Here is an 18351-nt window from a genome sequence, read left to right on the forward strand (position 1 = left end):
GTTGACATAAGCAACCGTTCTTGAAAATAGCATTTTCAGAGGAGAGGCGGATTTCTTAATAGAACAGCCCCTAAAAAATTGATTTCTAGCAACGGTTGTATAGCTACAGTAACTCCCGTGAAGGCTAGTGGCGGCGTGCTAAGACAACCGCTTCTGTTAGAAAAGGGAGATGCCTCTAAAAATCATTTATGTACTAGTGAGGCTCCCCCCTCACTCAACACACCACACATTTGGAGCCTCTTGCCCTCTACTCTTGTACTCTTTTACATTTTAGTAGTATTGTTTGGAGCTAGGCAAGAACATTGTTGGAGAGCTTGAACACCTTGGAGATCTTTGGTATGAGCAATGTCAAGTGTTTTCCTATGTCCATGCTCTCAATATATTAATGTAGTTATGCTTATGATTTAGAGCTAAGTTCTTATGTTATTAGTTTAGAATACGAATCTCCATGCTCAATCATTCATACAATATATATGTTTAGACTAAGATCGAAGCTACGGTGGCTTTGGGCCCAAGGACCCTTTTAACTGTTTCGATGTTTCGTTAATTTCAGCGAGTGTCTAAATACTTGAAAATTGATAATAAAATGTAGAAAAATCATAAAAATGTCAAACTAAGTTTGTTAGGCTCCTAAAATCATGATCTACCTGCTAGTATAACTTGTTCACATATTAGGAGCTATATAATTAAATTGGGATACTTAACATTGTAAAAATATAAACTTATAGGAATTGTTGTGATAAATGGGTAATAGTATTGGATCTGAAATTTTTACAGTAGGCCCTTAGCAATATTAGGTACTCATGGTAATTTTTGTAGCTCCAGAATAATCAGTTTGCTAGGTAGCTAATAATGCTCTATCTCGAATAATGGTTAAATCGATAGAATGAAATAAAGAAACAACCTTGGTTTATATAACTAAAATAATTGTTGGGAAATAACGTCTTATCCGACAACGTGTATATGTAGCCTAAGTATGGTCATCATTAGAACTAGCCGTTAACTTGAGAGGCGTAAATCGTACTTTACGAGTCACGATTGCCGTCAATTAATTATGTCTTTGCATTTGCATCGCATTGCATCTCATATAGGTACGATGATGGATCAATGGATCAATTGAAGGATGGTTGGGAATCCGAAGATGGTGTCATGGTGTTCTCTCCAGGAGATGATGCAATGGGCTTTCTGTTCAGTTGATGGTGGATGATTTGAGGATGCAAATACAAACTTTTGGTTATATTTTACCCAGGCAAGCCCCGATGCATAACCCCTACTTTTTTGCAGTTTAAGTTATATTTGTGCATTAAGTTTTAAGAAGTTGAATGAAACCCACTTGCATATATATCTTTATCCTATGAGTCTTACTAGTATGACAGGATCGTGTAGAATGTTATGCTACAGGACTCCAGTAGAAGTCAAGTGATTGCCTGTCACTCGCGAGAGATAGGAAATATATTACTGCATTATTATCACTTGAAAAATCTAAATGGTGGAAAGGAAAAATAGTGACTGGGCAGGGATATGGTTTGGGTATTGGTGGGTGTAAGAAGTTGTGTCGCCGTGGACGTGGGGCATGGCTTGGTTACACTGTTTTCCCTATCTGTGTCGGTTAAGGATCGGTCATTGCATAAGCCATCGAGGCAAGTCATAGACTTATTATCCTGAGCACATACTTAGGTATGGGCGCTTGGAAGACTTGTTGCTCTCTTGTCGTGGATCCGGCTCTTTTCGGACCAACTATCAGGGTTTTATTTTGGTGGAGGAGGTCCTTGCACCGCACTGAGTCCGGGACTCAGGGGTGGGGGCTTGGAGTCCTAGTTTGGATGGGGACCTAGACACCTAGGATAGGAGAGTGATGGGTTGGTTATGCTTGTGCCTTGGGTACAAGTGGGGCGTGTGTTTTTAGGGTACCCAGCTGGGGGCATTGTTTCGCGAATCACCGGGCGATCCGGTACGTCTTGTTTCATGTCTAGCACCATAGTAAGAACTGAAAGATAAAAGATGGAAAGAAAAGGAACTCTGATTGCTTACCACCTGCTTGAAAGTAGCACATGTGCTTACATAGAATGGTTAGTTAATAAATCAATGCGGGTTTTTAATAAAAATCGAATATAAGGGCGCGCTCTTAGTAATGCTTCCTGCAAATGCAATAAACCCACAAGCCAGATAGCCTTGCATATCCTTATGTCACATCCCATTTTAAGAACAAAAGAGGATGTATAAAAGTCTTATGTGCACCCCAGGAACGGTCGCACACATAAGTGGACAAATTTTTGAATTGTACCATCACAATGTTTATTACATAGTGAATAAGTATTCAATACATAGTCTCAAGCATAAATATAATAACTACTAAGATAACTCTCTTGCGGAAGCTCCAATAGGGACGTCAACTGGTGAACATCAAGCCTAATACTCTTCACGATAATCCTTCAATCCAATCTTGATCTGTTACCCATCCGGGATTTTTCCAATATAAAAGATAAAGCAAGGCATAAGTACATGTCGTACTTAACAAGATAACTAAGGGTTCATGAGGCTCAAATAGCTGACACTGGTTTACTGCGGTTAGCATTTAAGTCATCATCAAGTTTAGCATTTATTAACACCAAGGTAGCAATAATCCCTTAACACATAATCAATGAACATGAATAATCAATATCTTAAACAATTAACATAAATGATCATCTTAACAAGTAAAAGTCATCATCTCTTATGTAAGTGTTCCAAGGCCGCTCGTATCCGTGAGCACGGCTAGTATACCAGTTTGTTAACTCTGCGCAGAGGTGTACACTTTCACTGTGAGTCATGTTTTCCAAATGAGTGGGTTAATTACTCCCAAAACACCGGAAACCATATAGAGCCACCCAAGAGCTCGTCTAACCGGCCAGGGTCGCAGGGTCATCAGATATAGGAACCCCCCTTCCAATAATATAAAAGGCCGCTTCCAAAGCTAGGCTCAACAGGACAGAGGCTGTCCTATACCCAACTCGCAGACCTCTAACCAGCTAGAAAAGGGTTTCTCAAATAACTAGAGCCAGAGCCATATAGCCCTCACAGCTGTACGTCAATCCCGGATAATCAGTTACAAGACAAGTCCTTCTATTGCTAAAAAGTCATCTTGTATATGTTTATAGCATATTCATTAATCAAGTTTCAAGATCATGTTTTGTTGCACTAGCAATAGAACTACCCAATGCAAACCTCCCAAGGTGACAAGGTAACTGAGTGTTCAAAACCTAGGAATTCCTACCATAGGTAGCAAGGAAGACGCATGCATATGTATTTTAGTGAGCATCATGAATAGGACAACAAGGAAGGTCCTTAGCTATACTTGCCTTGATCAAAGTTCCTCCTGAAAATCTTGCTGGTCTTGCTGGTCGTAGAAGTTCTCTTGCTCACCAACGTAAACCTCACCGTCTGAACTCGATCAACAACACCAAGCAGCAACATACAATCATCCGAGCAATCATACACGAGGCAAACAAATAGATTTAATTAGAACAGTACACCACCAGAAATAAAACAGTTTGAAAAGTGTATAAAAACATTCTACTTGTCACTACGATCATATAAACGCGAGGATCACGAAAAACGGAATTACGACGAGAAAGTTATGATTAAAACAAGTTTTCCTATTAAAGAAATAGATTAAATATAAACTCAAAATTTTAAGTTCAAAAACATGGTGACAAATTATATGAACAGATAGATCTCTAAAATACGAATCTAACGCAAGTTGAATGGTCCAATTTGGAGTTAAAACGAATAAGTTATGAGCAATTAAAGGTAGTGGCAAAACTGTAATTAGATGGAACTTGATTTTGAATCTGTTAAATCAGAAATACGTTTTCCAAAAGAGAAAGCGTTGAAATCAGAAAGCGTAAAGGACGGCGGGTTCCATTATCCAGTTCGCCAGGGGCTCTTTAGCAAAACGGGCACCCGAAAGGGTATCAGCCGTCAACGGCCATTGGATCCAATCTGGACGGTCCAGATTAGACCTGGAGGGTGCGAGCGGCGTGCTGACCGGAGAAGAAAGGGGAGGCGGCGGCCGACATGAACGGCGACAACCGAGCTCGCCGGAGCTTGCGGTTTGGGCGAACCAGAGCACAAAAACCCATGGGACCGGTACCATTCGACAGAGGAGGGCAAGGCAAGCTCACCCAGCGAGAAGATGGAGTCGGAGGTGGCGCGTGGTCGGAGGGCGGCTCGCGACGGCAGAACCCGACGATCTGCACACGGTGACAATGTCGGATAAGCCAAATTGATCAAAGAAAAGGGTGCCGAGGTGATTACGAGGTCGCGGCAAAACACTTGCCCAAGCTTACGACGACGAAACAGCGACGACCGTGACGAATTGAGCGCGGCGGCGGAGAACAGCAATGGCGGCTAGGTTAGTGGCTTGCTGCGGCCTTGTACGCGTGAGCGAAGGCGGCGGTTACGCTTAGGGTTGCGAGGGCGTTGCGGACGCGGCCTTAGGAATTTATAGGGGCAAGGCGTGGCGCGGACGCCCAGGCGGAGTACCGCGGCTCGGTCGGTGGTGGAGTCCGGCTCGGTTCCATTCAAGGAGGAAGATGCCGCTGACAGGTGGGCCAGCCACGTCAGCGAGACAAGGAGAGATGAGAGCTGCTGCCGCAGTGGCTACCGTGGGCTGGGCCTCAACTACGGCCCAAGAAAGAAGAAGGGAAAGGAAACCAGGAGGGCCTGCGCTGCGGCTTCGGCTGCTGGGCTGAGGAGGAGGGAGCAGGCCGACTGGGCCAGAAGCCAGGCAGAGAGAAAGTTTCCCTTTTCTTTTTATTTTCCAAGCTTTTGAATCCTTTTTCAGATGAATTTGAATTCCCCTTTTTAAACTAGAACAAAATCCAAACCAACTCAACACAAAGTATGCACCAGCATGAATGCTCAAGCATGTATTTAACTTGGATATTGATTTCATTTTTATAAACTTAATGTGGTTTAAATACTCACATAAATAAAAATAAACCAATTTAGCCAATTTAAATTTATTCAAATTTTAGGGTGTTACAATTCTACCCCCCTTAAAAGAATCTCGTCCTCGAGATTAGGCTGTGCTTACTCAAACAACTGCGGGTATGTCTTCCTCAACTCATCTTCTCTTTCCCAAGTTGCCTCTGATTCCGAATACCGATTCCACTGAACCTTGCACATTCTAATTGTCCTGCTTCTCGTAACTTTCTCAGCTGTATCCAAAATCTTAATTGGAAACTCCTCATATGTCAGATCATCTTTAACAGCAAGTTCCTCTAATGGTATTTGCTCCTCAGGCACACGCAAACACTTCTTAAGTTGGGACACATGGAACACATCATGGACACCAGATAGGTTCTCAGGCAATTCTAACTGATAAGCCACTTCTCCACACCTCTTCAAAACTTTAAACGGACCAACATACCGGGGTGCTAGCTTACCTTTCATGTTGAACCTTTTCACACTTCTCATAGGTGATACTTTTAAATAGACATAATCTCCTTCTTCAAATACCAAGTCTCTTCTTCGATTATCTGCATAGCTCTTCTGACGGGTTTGTGCCACTCTTAGGTTCTCTCTAATCTTTCTCACCTGCTCTTCAGCGTTTCTAAGCACATCTGGTCCAAACACTTGACTTTCACCCGTTTGATTCCAAAATAAGGGTGTTCTACACTTACGCCCATACAAAGCTTCAAACGGTGACATCTTGAGACTCTGTTGATAGCTGTTGTTGTATGAAAACTCTGCATAACACAAACTCTTATCCCAACTAGTACCATACTGCAACGTACATGCTCTCAACATGTCTTCCAAAATCTGATTAAGTCTCTCCGTCTGTCCATCAGTCTGAGGATGGTAGGCTGTGCTAAAATTCAACTTTGTGCCCAGCGAAGTGTGTACCTGTTTCCAAAAATGAGAGGTGAACTGCGAACCTCTATCAGACACAATCTTCTTTGGAACACCATGCAAACTCACTATCCTTTCCATGTATAGTTCTGCTAACTTTGGTCCTCTATAAGTGGTCTTGACAGGTAAGAAGTGAGCAACTTTAGTCAAACGATCCACAATCACCCATATTGAATCATAACCTCTTTGAGTACGTGGTAACCCCACTATGAAGTCCATTCCAACTTCTTCCCACTTCCACTCAGGTATCTTCATAGGTTGCAACAATCCTGCAGGTCGCTGATGCTCAGCTTTCACTCTCTGACAAGTATCACATACAGCAACATACTCAGCTATATCCTTCTTCAGACCATACCACCAATACTTCTCTTTAAGATCCAGATACATCTTAGTACTGCCAGGATGGATAGAATAAGTTGAATCATGTGCTTCACGTAGAATTGCATCACGAATGGCTTTCACTTCAGGCACACAGATTCTTTTCCCGAACCATAGAGTCCCATTCTCATCTATGCTGAATCCCGGAGCTTTCCCAAGCGCTACATTACCTGCTATTTCCTTTAGCTTCTCATCCTCCAACTGACCCTTACGTATCTCAAGCTCTAGTGTAGGTGTCACTTCTATCTCCATAGCATTATAAACAATGCCAAGGTTCAAATGCTGAAGCTCTTCACATAACTCCTCTGGCACAGGCGTCATCTCAAGCTCATTGGCATATCTCTTCCTACTAAGAGCATCGGCCACCACGTTTGCCTTACCAGGATGATAGTGCACTTCTAGATCATAATCCTTGATTAGTTCCAACCAACGACGTTGTCTTAAATTCAGATCTGACTGAGTGAATATGTACTTCAAACTCTTATGATCGGTAAAGATATCACTCTTATGCCCAATCAGATAGTGTCTCCAGATTTTTAATGCATGAACCACAGCCGCTAACTCCAAATCATGAGTAGGATAATTCAACTCATGTTTCCTCAGCTGTCTAGATGCATAAGCAACAACTCTACCCTCTTGCATAAGAACACATCCCAATCCTTGATGAGATGCATCACAATAGATAGAGAACTTCTTATTTAGATCAGGCAAAATTAACACTGGAGCTGTTGTCAATCGCTTCTTTAATTCTTCAAAGCCAGCTTGACACTTACTAGACCACTCAAACTTAGCATTCTTCTCTAACAGGGCTGTCATGGGTTTAGCAAGCTTGGAGAAACCTTCAATGAATCTTCGATAATAACCCGCTAAACCAAGAAAGCTACGGATCTCACTTACATCAGTAGGTGGCTTCCAATTCAGTACATCCTTCACCTTGCCTGGGTCCACTGCTATACCACCATTAGAAACAACATGTCCAAGAAAAGAGACTTCTCTTAACCAGAATTCACACTTACTACGCTTAGCATATAACTTATGCTCTCTAAGCTTCTGCAGCACCAATCTCAGATGTTCAGCATGATCATCATCCGTTTTAGAGAATACCAGTATGTCATCAATGAATACTACCACAAACTTATCAAGATACTCCATAAACACCTTATTCATCATATACATAAAGTAGGCAGGTGCATTGGTCAAACCAAAAGACATAACTGTATACTCATATAACCCATACCTCGTAGTAAAAGCTGTTTTTGGTATATCAGTATTCCGAATCTTCAACTGATGATAACCAGAACGCAAGATCAATCTTAGAAAACACACAAGCACCTCTCAACTAGTCAAACAAGTCATCAATTCTAGGCAACGGGTACTTGTTCTTGATAGTTATCTCATTAAGAGATCGATAATCCACACACATACGCTGTGTTCCATCCTTCTTGTCAACAAAGATCACAGGCGCTCCCCAAGGTGATGCACTAGGTCGTATGAACCCTTTATCTGACAAGCTCTTTCAATTGTTTCTTAAGTTCTTCTAATTCGTTAACCCCCATTCTATATGGTCTCTTAGCTATAGGTGCAGTACCAGGTAATAATTCAATTATAAACTCAATGTCACGGTCAGGTGGCATACCTGGCAAATCATCGGGGAAGACATCTGAAACTCCTCCACAACACGGTCCTGGGGATTAGCATCATCATCTAGTTGATTCACTGTAGCTGTTGGTGGTGGTTGCACTGTCACACCAACACTGATTCGATCTCCCTTTGGTGTTGTCACTGCTACAACCTCTCTCCTGACACTGAATCACAGCTCGGTGTTCTTTCATCCAATCCATACCCAGAATCACATCGATCCCGAAAGTTCTCAACACAATAGGACTGACTGAGAAGTCTACCCCCCTTAAGGTAAGACTTGCAGAAGGGCAACAATGTGCAGCAGGTATTGATCCCCCCGGTGAGTTTACTAGCATTTGGGTCTTCATTGCAATTAAAGGTAGGCTATGTGTTCTAACAAATGCTTGTGAAATAAAGGAATGCGAAGCTCCAGAGTCAAAAAGAACATTAGCGGGGATAGAGTTAATGTTGAACGTACCCATCATAACTTCTGGTGCTCCATCCACAGTATCCGGTGCCACATGGTTCACTCTTCCAGTGTTGTACGCGGGCTTCTGGTTGCTATTCTGCTTCTGAGGTGTCTGTTGATTCGGCTTCTGGGGGCAGTGGTTAGCATAGTGTCCCACATCCCCACATCGAAAACACTTATTGGGAGTACTAGGTGCACTGCCCTTCATCGGGGTGGTGTTGGGCGTTCCCTGGCGTGGAGTCTGATTGCCCATTTGCTGCGGTGCACGCTGGTTCCAATTCTGCTGTTGGTTCTGAGAGCGTTGTGGAAACTGACCACGGTTCCATTGACTGACTGGACCTTGATACCTCTGCTGGTTATTATAGCGCGGGCGTGTGTTGCCTCCTGAGACCTGTCCCTTCATCTTTCTCTTCCTGTCCCTCTCCAATCGCATATTGTCAAGCACAATAGCGCGATTCACCAACTGCTGGAAATTAGCATATGTGTTACCAGCCAACTGCAACCTGAGATCATAGTAAATTCCCTTGAGGAAGAGACGTTGCTTGTCTGCATCCTCCCTCACGTCATTAGGAGCATAGCGAGCCAACTGAGCAAACTTGTCGTGATACTCACTGACAGACATAGAACCCATCCTGAGAGATCTGAATTCCTCCTGCTTGAGCTCTATCAAACCATCTGGGATATGGTGTGCCTTGAAATCCCTCACAAATTCTAGCCATGTGATAGCAGGAGCATTGTTGGGACGAGCAGACTGATACGACTCCCACCAAGTCTGAGCTGCTCCCTGAAGCTGACCCGAAGCATACAACACCTTTTGTTGATCATCACACTGAGCGATGTTGAGCTGTTTCTCCACTGCGCGTAGCCAATCATCTGCCTCCAAGGGGTCAGCGGCATGAGAGAAAACCGGAGGATGTCCTTGCATGAATTCCCTTCGCTTGTCTCTTGGTGGTGGAGGTGCTGGTGCTCCCATAGGTTGGTTCTGAAAGAACTGCATCATGGACTGCATAAACTGTCCTTGCATCGCCAACACCTCTGCTGCGGTCATGGGTGGTGGTGGGGGTGGTGGAGCACCTCTCCCACGTCCTCTATTTCCTCCACGGCCAGACATCTGCAATCCAACACGAAACATCACCAATATGTAAGATATAGGCAATTCTGAAAATTTCTGGACGTGATGCAGAATCAGCAGGTCAGAAAAACTGTCATAACTCGAGTTCCAGATCATCCAAATAAGATGATCTTTATACTGGTTCGAAAGCTTAAGAAATTATCTACAACTTTCATTTAGACCACATTTTCTGATTCTGACGTTACATTAATCAAAAACAGACCACAACAGAAACTGTCCTCAGATTCCAGACAGCACCAAAGTTCATATTGTGACAGTCGTAACTCTCAGATACGAATAGAATAAAAGGTGATTCTTGTGCCATTGGAAAAACACAGCAGTCTATGTACTCTCCGTAAAATTTCATGACCAATGCTCGAGCAGGTGAAAAGTTATAACCAAAACATCACTGACTGTTCCAGAAAACAGCAAGCAAGGAGACAGGATAGACCAACCCGAATTATTTATTAAAGCACTTTTACCCTTAATATTTTAGCTAAGGAACTCATGGACATGCCCACAAAGTTCCCGCACTCATCACAAAGATCCAAATCACACATAAATCACAATAATAATCCATCTAGCACACCATTAGTTCACAAACACTTAAAAGACTCGACTCGACTCACGATACTAAATACGTGCCTATTACAATGGTTTCATAAACTTAAGGGGCGGCATTCTTCTTGGTGGAGGGCTCATCTAACTTCTCAAACAGCTTAGGACGCCCTAACTCGGCGTTAAGGCCATCAATCTCTTTCTGGTATTCTTTGATCATGTCTTGTGCCTCCTTCAGCTCTTCTTTTAACGCTCCCACCTTATTTGTGAGTTCACGGTTTAACTCAACGGTGGCCTCAAGAGTCTTCGATCCTTTTACCACGACCTCTATGGTCCAACTATTTTCCTTCGGAAGATAACATGGGTAATACAAGAGTCCATCGTCCTTCTTATCATCAGAGAGTCGGCCACGGTAGTAGGCAAGTGCAATGGAAGCAGCATCCTCCATGCTTCTTTCCGCGGTAGCTCGACTGACATGGTGGGTGACAACTGCATCTATCTTGCGAATATTCGGGGTCTTGATCAGTAACCGAGTATCCCAAGATGAACCAATCAAAGGATGGCTGTGCTCCGTAGTATGATACTCCAGAGTGGCCTGCAGGTCTGGATAATAGTACTCCAACATCATTGTCAGCAAGTCATGGTAGAAGGCATTGTCATCAGGCTTCTTGATGCTTAGCTTGTCAGTCCAACCTATACGTGGCAGTGGCTGGTGTACTTCATCTTCATCATCATTGGTCAAGTCTATGGCCTCCACACGTGCTGGGGATTGAGCTATCGGAGTTGGCGAAGAATGGACCTCTTCACCAACCTCATTCTTCCAGTTCTTCCTCTGGACGTCCTCTCTAGGCTCCATTGGCTCATACACAGCACGCTGTGGTTGAAAGCATCCAACGTACAAGCGGGCAGACTTACGGTCACGTGTCATCTACAGAAGTTTCAAATTAATTAGAATAGAATCAATTGATTTTATAATAGAATAAGACAAAAGAAGCACAAAACTTAGCAAATAACAAGATGGAGGTGGAAAGCATGAAACAAGTGAAGCAAAGGAACCAAAAACGACCATTCTAACTAGGCTTGCGTCCTACAGTCAACAGGGCTCTGGTACCAATCTGTCACATCCCATTTTAAGAACAAAAGAGGATGTATAAAAGTCTTATGTGCACCCCAGGAACGGTCGCACACATAAGTAGACAAATTTTGAATTGTACCATCACAATGTTTATTACATAACGAATAAGTATTCAATACATAGTCTCAAGCATAAATATAATAACTACTAAGATAACTCTCTTGCGGAAGCTCCAATAGGGACGTCAACTGGTGAACATCAAGCCTAATACTCTTCACGATAATCTTCAATCCAATCTTGATCTGTTACCCATCCGGGATTTTTCCAATATAAAAGATAAAGCAAGGCATAAGTACATGTCGTACTTAACAAGATAACTAAGGGTTCATGAGGCTCAAATAGCTGACACTGGTTTACTGCGGTTAGCATTTAAGTCATCATCAAGTTTAGCATTTATTAACACCAAGGTAGCAATAATCCCTTAACACATAATCAATGAACATGAATAATCAATATCTTAAACAATTAACATAAATGATCATCTTAACAAGTAAAAGTCATCATCTCTTATGTAAGTGTTCCAAGGCCGCTCGTATCCGTGAGCACGGCTAGTATACCAGTTTGTTAACTCTGCGCAGAGGTGTACACTTTCACTGTGAGTCATGTTTTCCAAATGAGTGGGTTAATTACTCCCAAAACACCGGAAACCATATAGAGCCACCCAAGAGCTCGTCTAACCGGCCAGGGTCGCAGGGTCATCAGATATAGGAACCCCCCTTCCAATAATATAAAAGGCCGCTTCCAAAGCTAGGCTCAACAGGACAGAGGCTGTCCTATACCCAACTCGCAGACCTCTAACCAGCTAGAAAAGGGTTTCTCAAATAACTAGAGCCAGAGCCATATAGCCCTCACAGCTGTACGTCAATCCCGGATAATCAGTTACAAGACAAGTCCTTCTATTGCTAAAAAGTCATCTTGTATATGTTTATAGCATATTCATTAATCAAGTTTCAAGATCATGTTTTGTTGCACTAGCAATAGAACTACCCAATGCAAACCTCCCAAGGTGACAAGGTAACTGAGTGTTCAAAACCTAGGAATTCCTACCATAGGTAGCAAGGAAGACGCATGCATATGTATTTTAGTGAGCATCATGAATAGGACAACAAGGAAGGTCCTTAGCTATACTTGCCTTGATCAAAGTTCTCCTGAAAATCTTGCTGGTCTTGCTGGTCGTAGAAGTTCTCTTGCTCACCAACGTAAACCTCACCGTCTGAACTCGATCAACAACGCCAAGCAGCAACATACAATCATCCGAGCAATCATACACGAGGCAAACAAATAGATTTAATTAGAACAGTACACCACCAGAAATAAAACAGTTTGAAAAGTGTATAAAAACATTCTACTTGTCACTACGATCATATAAACGCGAGGATCACGAAAAACGGAATTACGACGAGAAAGTTATGATTAAAACAAGTTTTCCTATTAAAGAAATAGATTAAATATAAACTCAAAATTTTAAGTTCAAAAACATGGTGACAAATTATATGAACAGATAGATCTCTAAAATACGAATCTAACGCAAGTTGAATGGTCCAATTTGGAGTTAAAACGAATAAGTTATGAGCAATTAAAGGTAGTGGCAAAACTGTAATTAGATGGAACTTGATTTTGAATCTGTTAAATCAGAAATACGTTTTCCAAAAGAGAAAGCGTTGAAATCAGAAAGCGTAAAGGACGGCGGGTTCCATTATCCAGTTCGCCAGGGGCTCTTTAGCAAAACGGGCACCCGAAAGGGTATCAGCCGTCAACGGCCATTGGATCCAATCTGGACGGTCCAGATTAGACCTGGAGGGTGCGAGCAGCGTGCTGACCGGAGAAGAAAGGGGAGGCGGCGGCCGACATGAACGGCGACAACCGAGCTCGCCGGAGCTTGCGGTTTGGGCGAACCAGAGCACAAAAACCCATGGGACCGGTACCATTCGACAGAGGAGGGCAAGGCAAGCTCACCCAGCGAGAAGATGGAGTCGGAGGTGGCGCGTGGTCGGAGGGCGGCTCGCGACGGCAGAACCCGACGATCTGCACACGGTGACAATGTCGGATAAGCCAAATTGATCAAAGAAAAGGGTGCCGAGGTGATTACGAGGTCGCGGCAAAACACTTGCCCAAGCTTACGACGATGAAACAGCGACGACCGTGACGAATTGAGTGCGGCGGCGGAGAACAGCAATGGCGGCTAGGTTAGTGGCTTGCCGCGGCCTTGTACGCGTGAGCGAAGGCGGCGGTTACGCTTAGGGTTGCGAGGGCGTTGCGGACGCGGCCTTAGGAAATTATAGGGGCAAGGCGTGACGCGGACGCCCAGGCGGAGTACCGCGGCTCGGTCGGTGGTGGAGTCCGGCTCGGTTCCGTTCAAGGAGGAAGAGGCCGCTGACAGGTGGGCCAGCCACGTCAGCGAGACAAGGAGAGATGAGAGCTGCTGCCGCAGTGGCTACCGTGGGCTGGGCCTCAACTACGGCCCAAGAAAGAAGAAGGGAAAGGAAACCAGGAGGGCCTGCACTGCGGCTTCGGCTGCTGGGCTGAGGAGGAGGGAGCAGGCCGACTGGGCCAGAAGCCAGGCAGAGAGAAAGTTTCCCTTTTCTTTTTATTTTCCAAGCTTTTGAACCCTTTTTCAGATGAATTTGAATTCCCCTTTTTAAACTAGAACAAAATCCAAACCAACTCAACACAAAGTATGCACCAGCATGAATGCTCAAGCATGTATTTAACTTGGATATTGATTTCATTTTTATAAACTTAATGTGGTTTAAATACTCACATAAATAAAAATAAACCAATTTAGCCAATTTAAATTTATTCAAATTTTAGGGTGTTACATATTTTTTCTTAGAAGTAATAGTAGGGGGGTATAAGATATATCACAACAGATTTAGCCATAATGTAGGAAGTACTTTGGGCACAGACTTGACATGGACATATCTTCAAAAATAGGCCTGAATAAATATTCTCCTAAATAGGCAGACCCAATTGTGAAGAGATATCCAGTCACTGCATGAAACAATTACATATAATGAAAGTCAATAATTTGCTAGAACCATCTGAATCTGAACAAACAGAAATGCAAACACTCGAGTAGAAACATACCACTAGCAGTTCTGACTTTTGAAAAGTATGTTGCTATAAGAAAAGCAAACGAAATTTGCAAGTTTATGTAGGCGAAGTAAACCACAAATTGTACCCTGTAGTCACTCAATATAAATAACTTTATGCCTGGCAACAGAAAGACAAGTATTATTTCCAAAGCAAAGTAATTCACATGATTTGAAATGCACAAGTGGTCCCTAATGTATGCTTTCAACATATTATAAATAATTTTTCACCATATCGAAAGCAGCTATTATCAGAAGAAAACCAAAAAAACTAAAACTAGTGTACTATTAACCATTTGTACAACCTTAACACTTCTAAAATGTACCCTTTTATTTGGAATATTAACGCAGCGCATCTTGTCAAATTGTGAAATGAATCGTCTTACCAAAAAGAGAGCCAAAAAACACCAAGAAGAGCATATACAGTAGCGATAGAAGAAGAAAATAACAGTATGATATAATCCCGTATGCCATATCTCCTAGGCCATGCATCTTCATTATAGTTCTTAGCTTCTGTTCCTTGTCATAGACTAAATTGCTCAGGATGACCTGCAATAGCAGCAAGTTTACATCTGATTATGCAAGTTAACTAATGTCTATATCAGGAAAGAAAAGAAGTTCCCATCTACTACATGCTGTTCAGTCTACGGTAAAGGAGACCATACAGGGAAAAGAAGCATTATCATCCATACGAAAACCAATTTCCCCACTAAGAAAGATATATCAATAGGCAATTCTTGTTGAGCAACTCTAGGCATGTCTTTAATAAACTCAAACTGTATCTTAGTATCACTGCCCCTCAATTGAAGGTATGCATTTGAGACCTGCATAGGAGCACCATAAAATAAGTAAAACAATGCATAAACATTTGAATAATTTTTTCTACACGAAAGCATTTAGTAACACAAGATTTTGACTTTCAAAGAACATTCAAAAGTGTAATACTTTTTTTAAAAAAAAAGGAGTGTGGTGACAGATAGCAGAAGCTATCATATAGAAAGCAAGGAAGTTTAAACCATTACATCTTAGTTCCTTATGACATTTATATAACGGTGAGCTGAGTGTTGGGGGAAAATAGTATGTTGTGGCAAGTATGTTTCACCTGGAAAATTATATTTTTTTCAGTCAAAAGAAACAATTACCAGATTCAATAACCGTGGAACTCGAAGCAATATTGGTGAAAATGAAAGTGAAGATAACGACATTGACAATTGAGTATCACCCTTGTATGTTGAGTTGTATGAGACAATCAAGTTAAACTTGTTGAGGTTTGAGCTTGTGAGGTCATATGCTGTAAACAGAATAATATAAGTTGATTAGAGTTGTCAATTAGGGCTAGGGGGAAAAAGATATGATCAAGGAGAAGAATGGTAAAACCTGAAGCAATTTGATTGGCTTGCGTATCCTCTTTGTAATAAACTCTATATGATTCACTGTTAATGACTGATGAGTCCTCTCGCCAGAGAAATAATCCTTCAATACATTCCGCATCTGATCCAGACCAGTTTTTCAGATAAGAATAGCTGTTAGGGTTCATCTTATTTCACAATGACTTAGTCTAGTCATATTTCAGAAAAGGTACTCTATCTGATCAATGTCTCAACCAAATCGTTGAATATTTGTAGAAAAAAATATCTGGTAAAATCCATTCTAAAAATAGTAGTAATAATGCACTAAATTTTACTATTAGCCACCTGTTTTCCTTTTCCTTTTCCTTTTCCTTTTCTTTTTGCGAATTAGTTTTATTTTCCTTAAAAATCATAAAAAAATTGCATATTGTACCCACTAGATTTGTGTTAAGCCAACTCTGTAAACACTAAATTATCGTTTGATTTCTCTACATAGCTCCTGGGCAGCCGTTAAGAATCTCACCTTTGGTAAAATTGCTGCTACCTTCTTGGACTAGAAAAGAAAGTGTCGCGTTCGGAGTGCAGCTTCTCTGAAGGAAAAAGAGGTGGTTATGGTGGTCAAAATCAGAACCGAGTTCCTCAGCGCCATTAGAGATAAAGCGCATTGCATCTGTACCCTGAAAATGTTTCGCAGGGAGTTAGATCAATGGCTCAATTCAACAAGCGAGCAGCAGAGCATCACACAAAGCTCAATTTAGGGAACCAACCAGTGCGAAATCAGCAATATTGGAGATGTCGGCTGCAGAATTCAACTCCCCATGCTTGGGTAACATGTTACTCATGACACCTGCAAGAACCAGAAATCATGAAATTCCAAACCTATAACAGCATTTTGCAAGTAGGAAACTCCAACATTTACCGCAAAACTAAAGATGTGCATACTTTCTGCAAATGACTGGTTGGTACCAGTGACAAGGAACGTCGCCGCGGGGGTTTTCGACCTTCTGATCGAAGCGCCCGTGAGATTGGTCGACGCCGAGGAACCGATGTCCATGTCGTCCGGTGCCGGCGGCAGCTGCAGCACCGGCGGCCATTTCGGCGCGATCGGCAGGGGGCATTCGGTTGGGCAAACGAGGCCTCCTACCGTGTCCGTGCTGGAGCTGTTGGTGCTAGCGGTGCAGTAGCCGCAGTCGATCCGTGGCCTGTGCGCCGCTGAACTGGCGTAATAAGCTATCGCCACGATCATCTGCACCCCTCCGAGTAGCAAGCAGATGAGCAGCGGGAAGCAGATGAGGCAGCAATTCGACCTGTGGTTGCGCCTCTGCAGATTCACAGTGTAGGTAGAACATGTCAGAGTTCATCAGCGAAAAGCAATATGATTGATTGCACCCCGGCGAGAAGAGAATTAATTTGGGGGTTTTCGTATGCGCTCCGGCAAGAAGAAGATCGAATCTTGGGAACACAGGAGCTGCATTCTTCAGTTCCTTGGAATCCACAGGATCGAGCATGCACTAGTATGAAACTATGAACCTTTTCAGAGGCAAACCGCAAAGAAAATTTTTCCTACGAAAAAGAGTCGAGATTCCAGTAATACGAAGAGAGATTTGACTGATCAGGAGATGAGGACGCATCACCTGGATCACGAGATTCTTCCTGAAGAGTGCATTGGTCTGCGCGAGGCAGTTGGCACCCATCGCCTTGCCGCTCGGCTCCTCCCCTCGGAGAGGTGAAGAGCAGAGCTCGAGGAGAAGTGAAGAGAAGACTCTGCTGCTACGCTTACAAGTGTAGCAGTGCACTTCCAATTGGACTGGAGCAGGCGTGCCAAGGCACCAGCAGTGCAGGACTGCAAAAGCTGTGTGGCCTTCCACGTGCAAAAGACGGTTTTGCCCCTAGCGATAGCGGATCAGAGCCTCCTTCCTTTGCTCCGAAGAAAGGTCAATTTCGGGAAACCGCAGCAGGATATCACAGTGCCCAGCAAGGATGCGGTGTCATTAATTCTATAGGGGTGGGTGGATTTTGCTATTGTGCATGGTCAGAATTACTAGTAGGGTGCTCTACTCAACATCAATGTTTGGAAATCCTATCAAAAAAAAAGATATGGTATTTATTGAAATGGGTATTAACAATTGAGTTTGCGATGGACATGCCCCCCTGCCATTTTGTAAAATGTGCACCTTTTAGGTGGGTTGTTCTCGTAACCTATATTTGATGCACTGGACTAATCGCTAGTCATCTAAACTTTAGTCCCAGACTCCTAGTAATAGATTGACTAAAATTAAGTTCAACTCTAACTAATTGTGCTAGCAAAAATGAGTTAAACCGAACTTAAAAACTAACACAGAAAAGGGCAGACCCAGTGCCGGAGGCTTCCACATGAGTGGGGTCTGGGGAAGGAAAAAACCGAGGCAAGCCATCCCTCCGCAAAATCTGCGGAGAGTCTGCTTCGAATCCGCGACCTGGTGACTCAGTGAGACAGCTCTCACCACTGCACCAGGCCTGCCCTTCAAAAAAAAAAAACTAACATAGAACGCGAGAAATATGTAAATAATACTCTTCCACCTGCCCTTTCATATCTTAGTGTAGTCTATTCAGGTATGAGTCACCTAAAGTTTAGATGGTATCCATGCATCACCTAACTAAACTTTAAGTGACTAAACCTTTGTCCACTAAATTTCTTTCCTCCTAAATTTGCAATGTATTTGCCTCGTTCTGCACTAATTTTTGGTGGTTCTTTTATGTGTGCA

At 42.8% G+C, this 18351-nt stretch overlaps 2 protein-coding genes across 4 annotated transcripts; both read right to left on the minus strand.

Moving 5' to 3' along the window:
• Positions 1-5073: 5073 nt before the first annotated feature.
• On the minus strand, positions 5074-9386 carry LOC136532661 (uncharacterized). Its single transcript, XM_066525265.1, has 4 exons — positions 8372-9386; positions 7910-7995; positions 7171-7323; positions 5074-6684 (listed from the first exon to the last, which is right to left on the minus strand). The coding sequence occupies exons 1-4, from the start codon at positions 9384-9386 to the stop codon at positions 5074-5076; spliced, it is 2865 nt and encodes a 954-aa protein (XP_066381362.1).
• On the minus strand, positions 9170-17402 carry LOC136532660 (ABC transporter A family member 8-like). 3 transcript variants are annotated; one of them, XM_066525262.1, is made up of 11 exons: positions 17242-17402; positions 16550-16928; positions 16375-16454; positions 16131-16284; positions 15636-15749; positions 15401-15549; positions 14924-15082; positions 14645-14807; positions 14254-14379; positions 14061-14157; positions 9173-9473 (listed from the first exon to the last, which is right to left on the minus strand). In XM_066525262.1, exons 1-11 carry the CDS (start codon positions 17299-17301, stop codon positions 9407-9409), a joined length of 1548 nt encoding a protein of 515 aa, XP_066381359.1. In that variant the 5' UTR covers positions 17302-17402; the 3' UTR covers positions 9173-9406. The 3 variants fall into 3 exon arrangements, with proteins under 3 accessions (XP_066381361.1, XP_066381359.1, XP_066381360.1); XM_066525263.1 differs by lacking the exon at positions 9173-9473 and adding an exon at positions 11149-11408; XM_066525264.1 differs by lacking the exon at positions 14924-15082 and having other exon boundaries at positions 9170-9473.
• Between the last annotated feature and the right edge of the window lie 949 nt (positions 17403-18351).

Source organism: Miscanthus floridulus, unplaced genomic scaffold, assembly GCF_019320115.1.
Source record: "Miscanthus floridulus cultivar M001 unplaced genomic scaffold, ASM1932011v1 fs_684_1_2, whole genome shotgun sequence".
In the NCBI taxonomy this organism is placed as follows: domain Eukaryota; kingdom Viridiplantae; phylum Streptophyta; class Magnoliopsida; order Poales; family Poaceae; genus Miscanthus; species Miscanthus floridulus.

Excerpts from the sequence above, each read along its gene's own strand:
- LOC136532661 (XM_066525265.1), bottom strand. The coding sequence starts at position 9,386 with ATGCAAGGACAGTTTATGCAGTCCATGATGCAGTTCTTTCAGAACCAA. Across the intron at positions 7,324-7,909 it reads CTTCCCCGATGATTTGCCAG|AAGCTTAGAGAGCATAAGTT; the intron begins GTATGCCACCTG and ends TTGGTGCTGCAG. Across the intron at positions 6,685-7,170 it reads ATTGGAAGCCACCTACTGAT|GATTATGATCTAGAAGTGCA; the intron begins GTAAGTGAGATC and ends GAACTAATCAAG.
- LOC136532660 (XM_066525262.1), bottom strand. The coding sequence starts at position 17,301 with ATGGGTGCCAACTGCCTCGCGCAGACCAATGCACTCTTCAGGAAGAAT. Across the intron at positions 16,929-17,241 it reads GGAAGAATCTCGTGATCCAG|AGGCGCAACCACAGGTCGAA; the intron begins GTGATGCGTCCT and ends GTGAATCTGCAG. Across the intron at positions 15,083-15,400 it reads TTCCACGGTTATTGAATCTG|GTCTCAAATGCATACCTTCA; the intron begins GTAATTGTTTCT and ends GCTCCTATGCAG.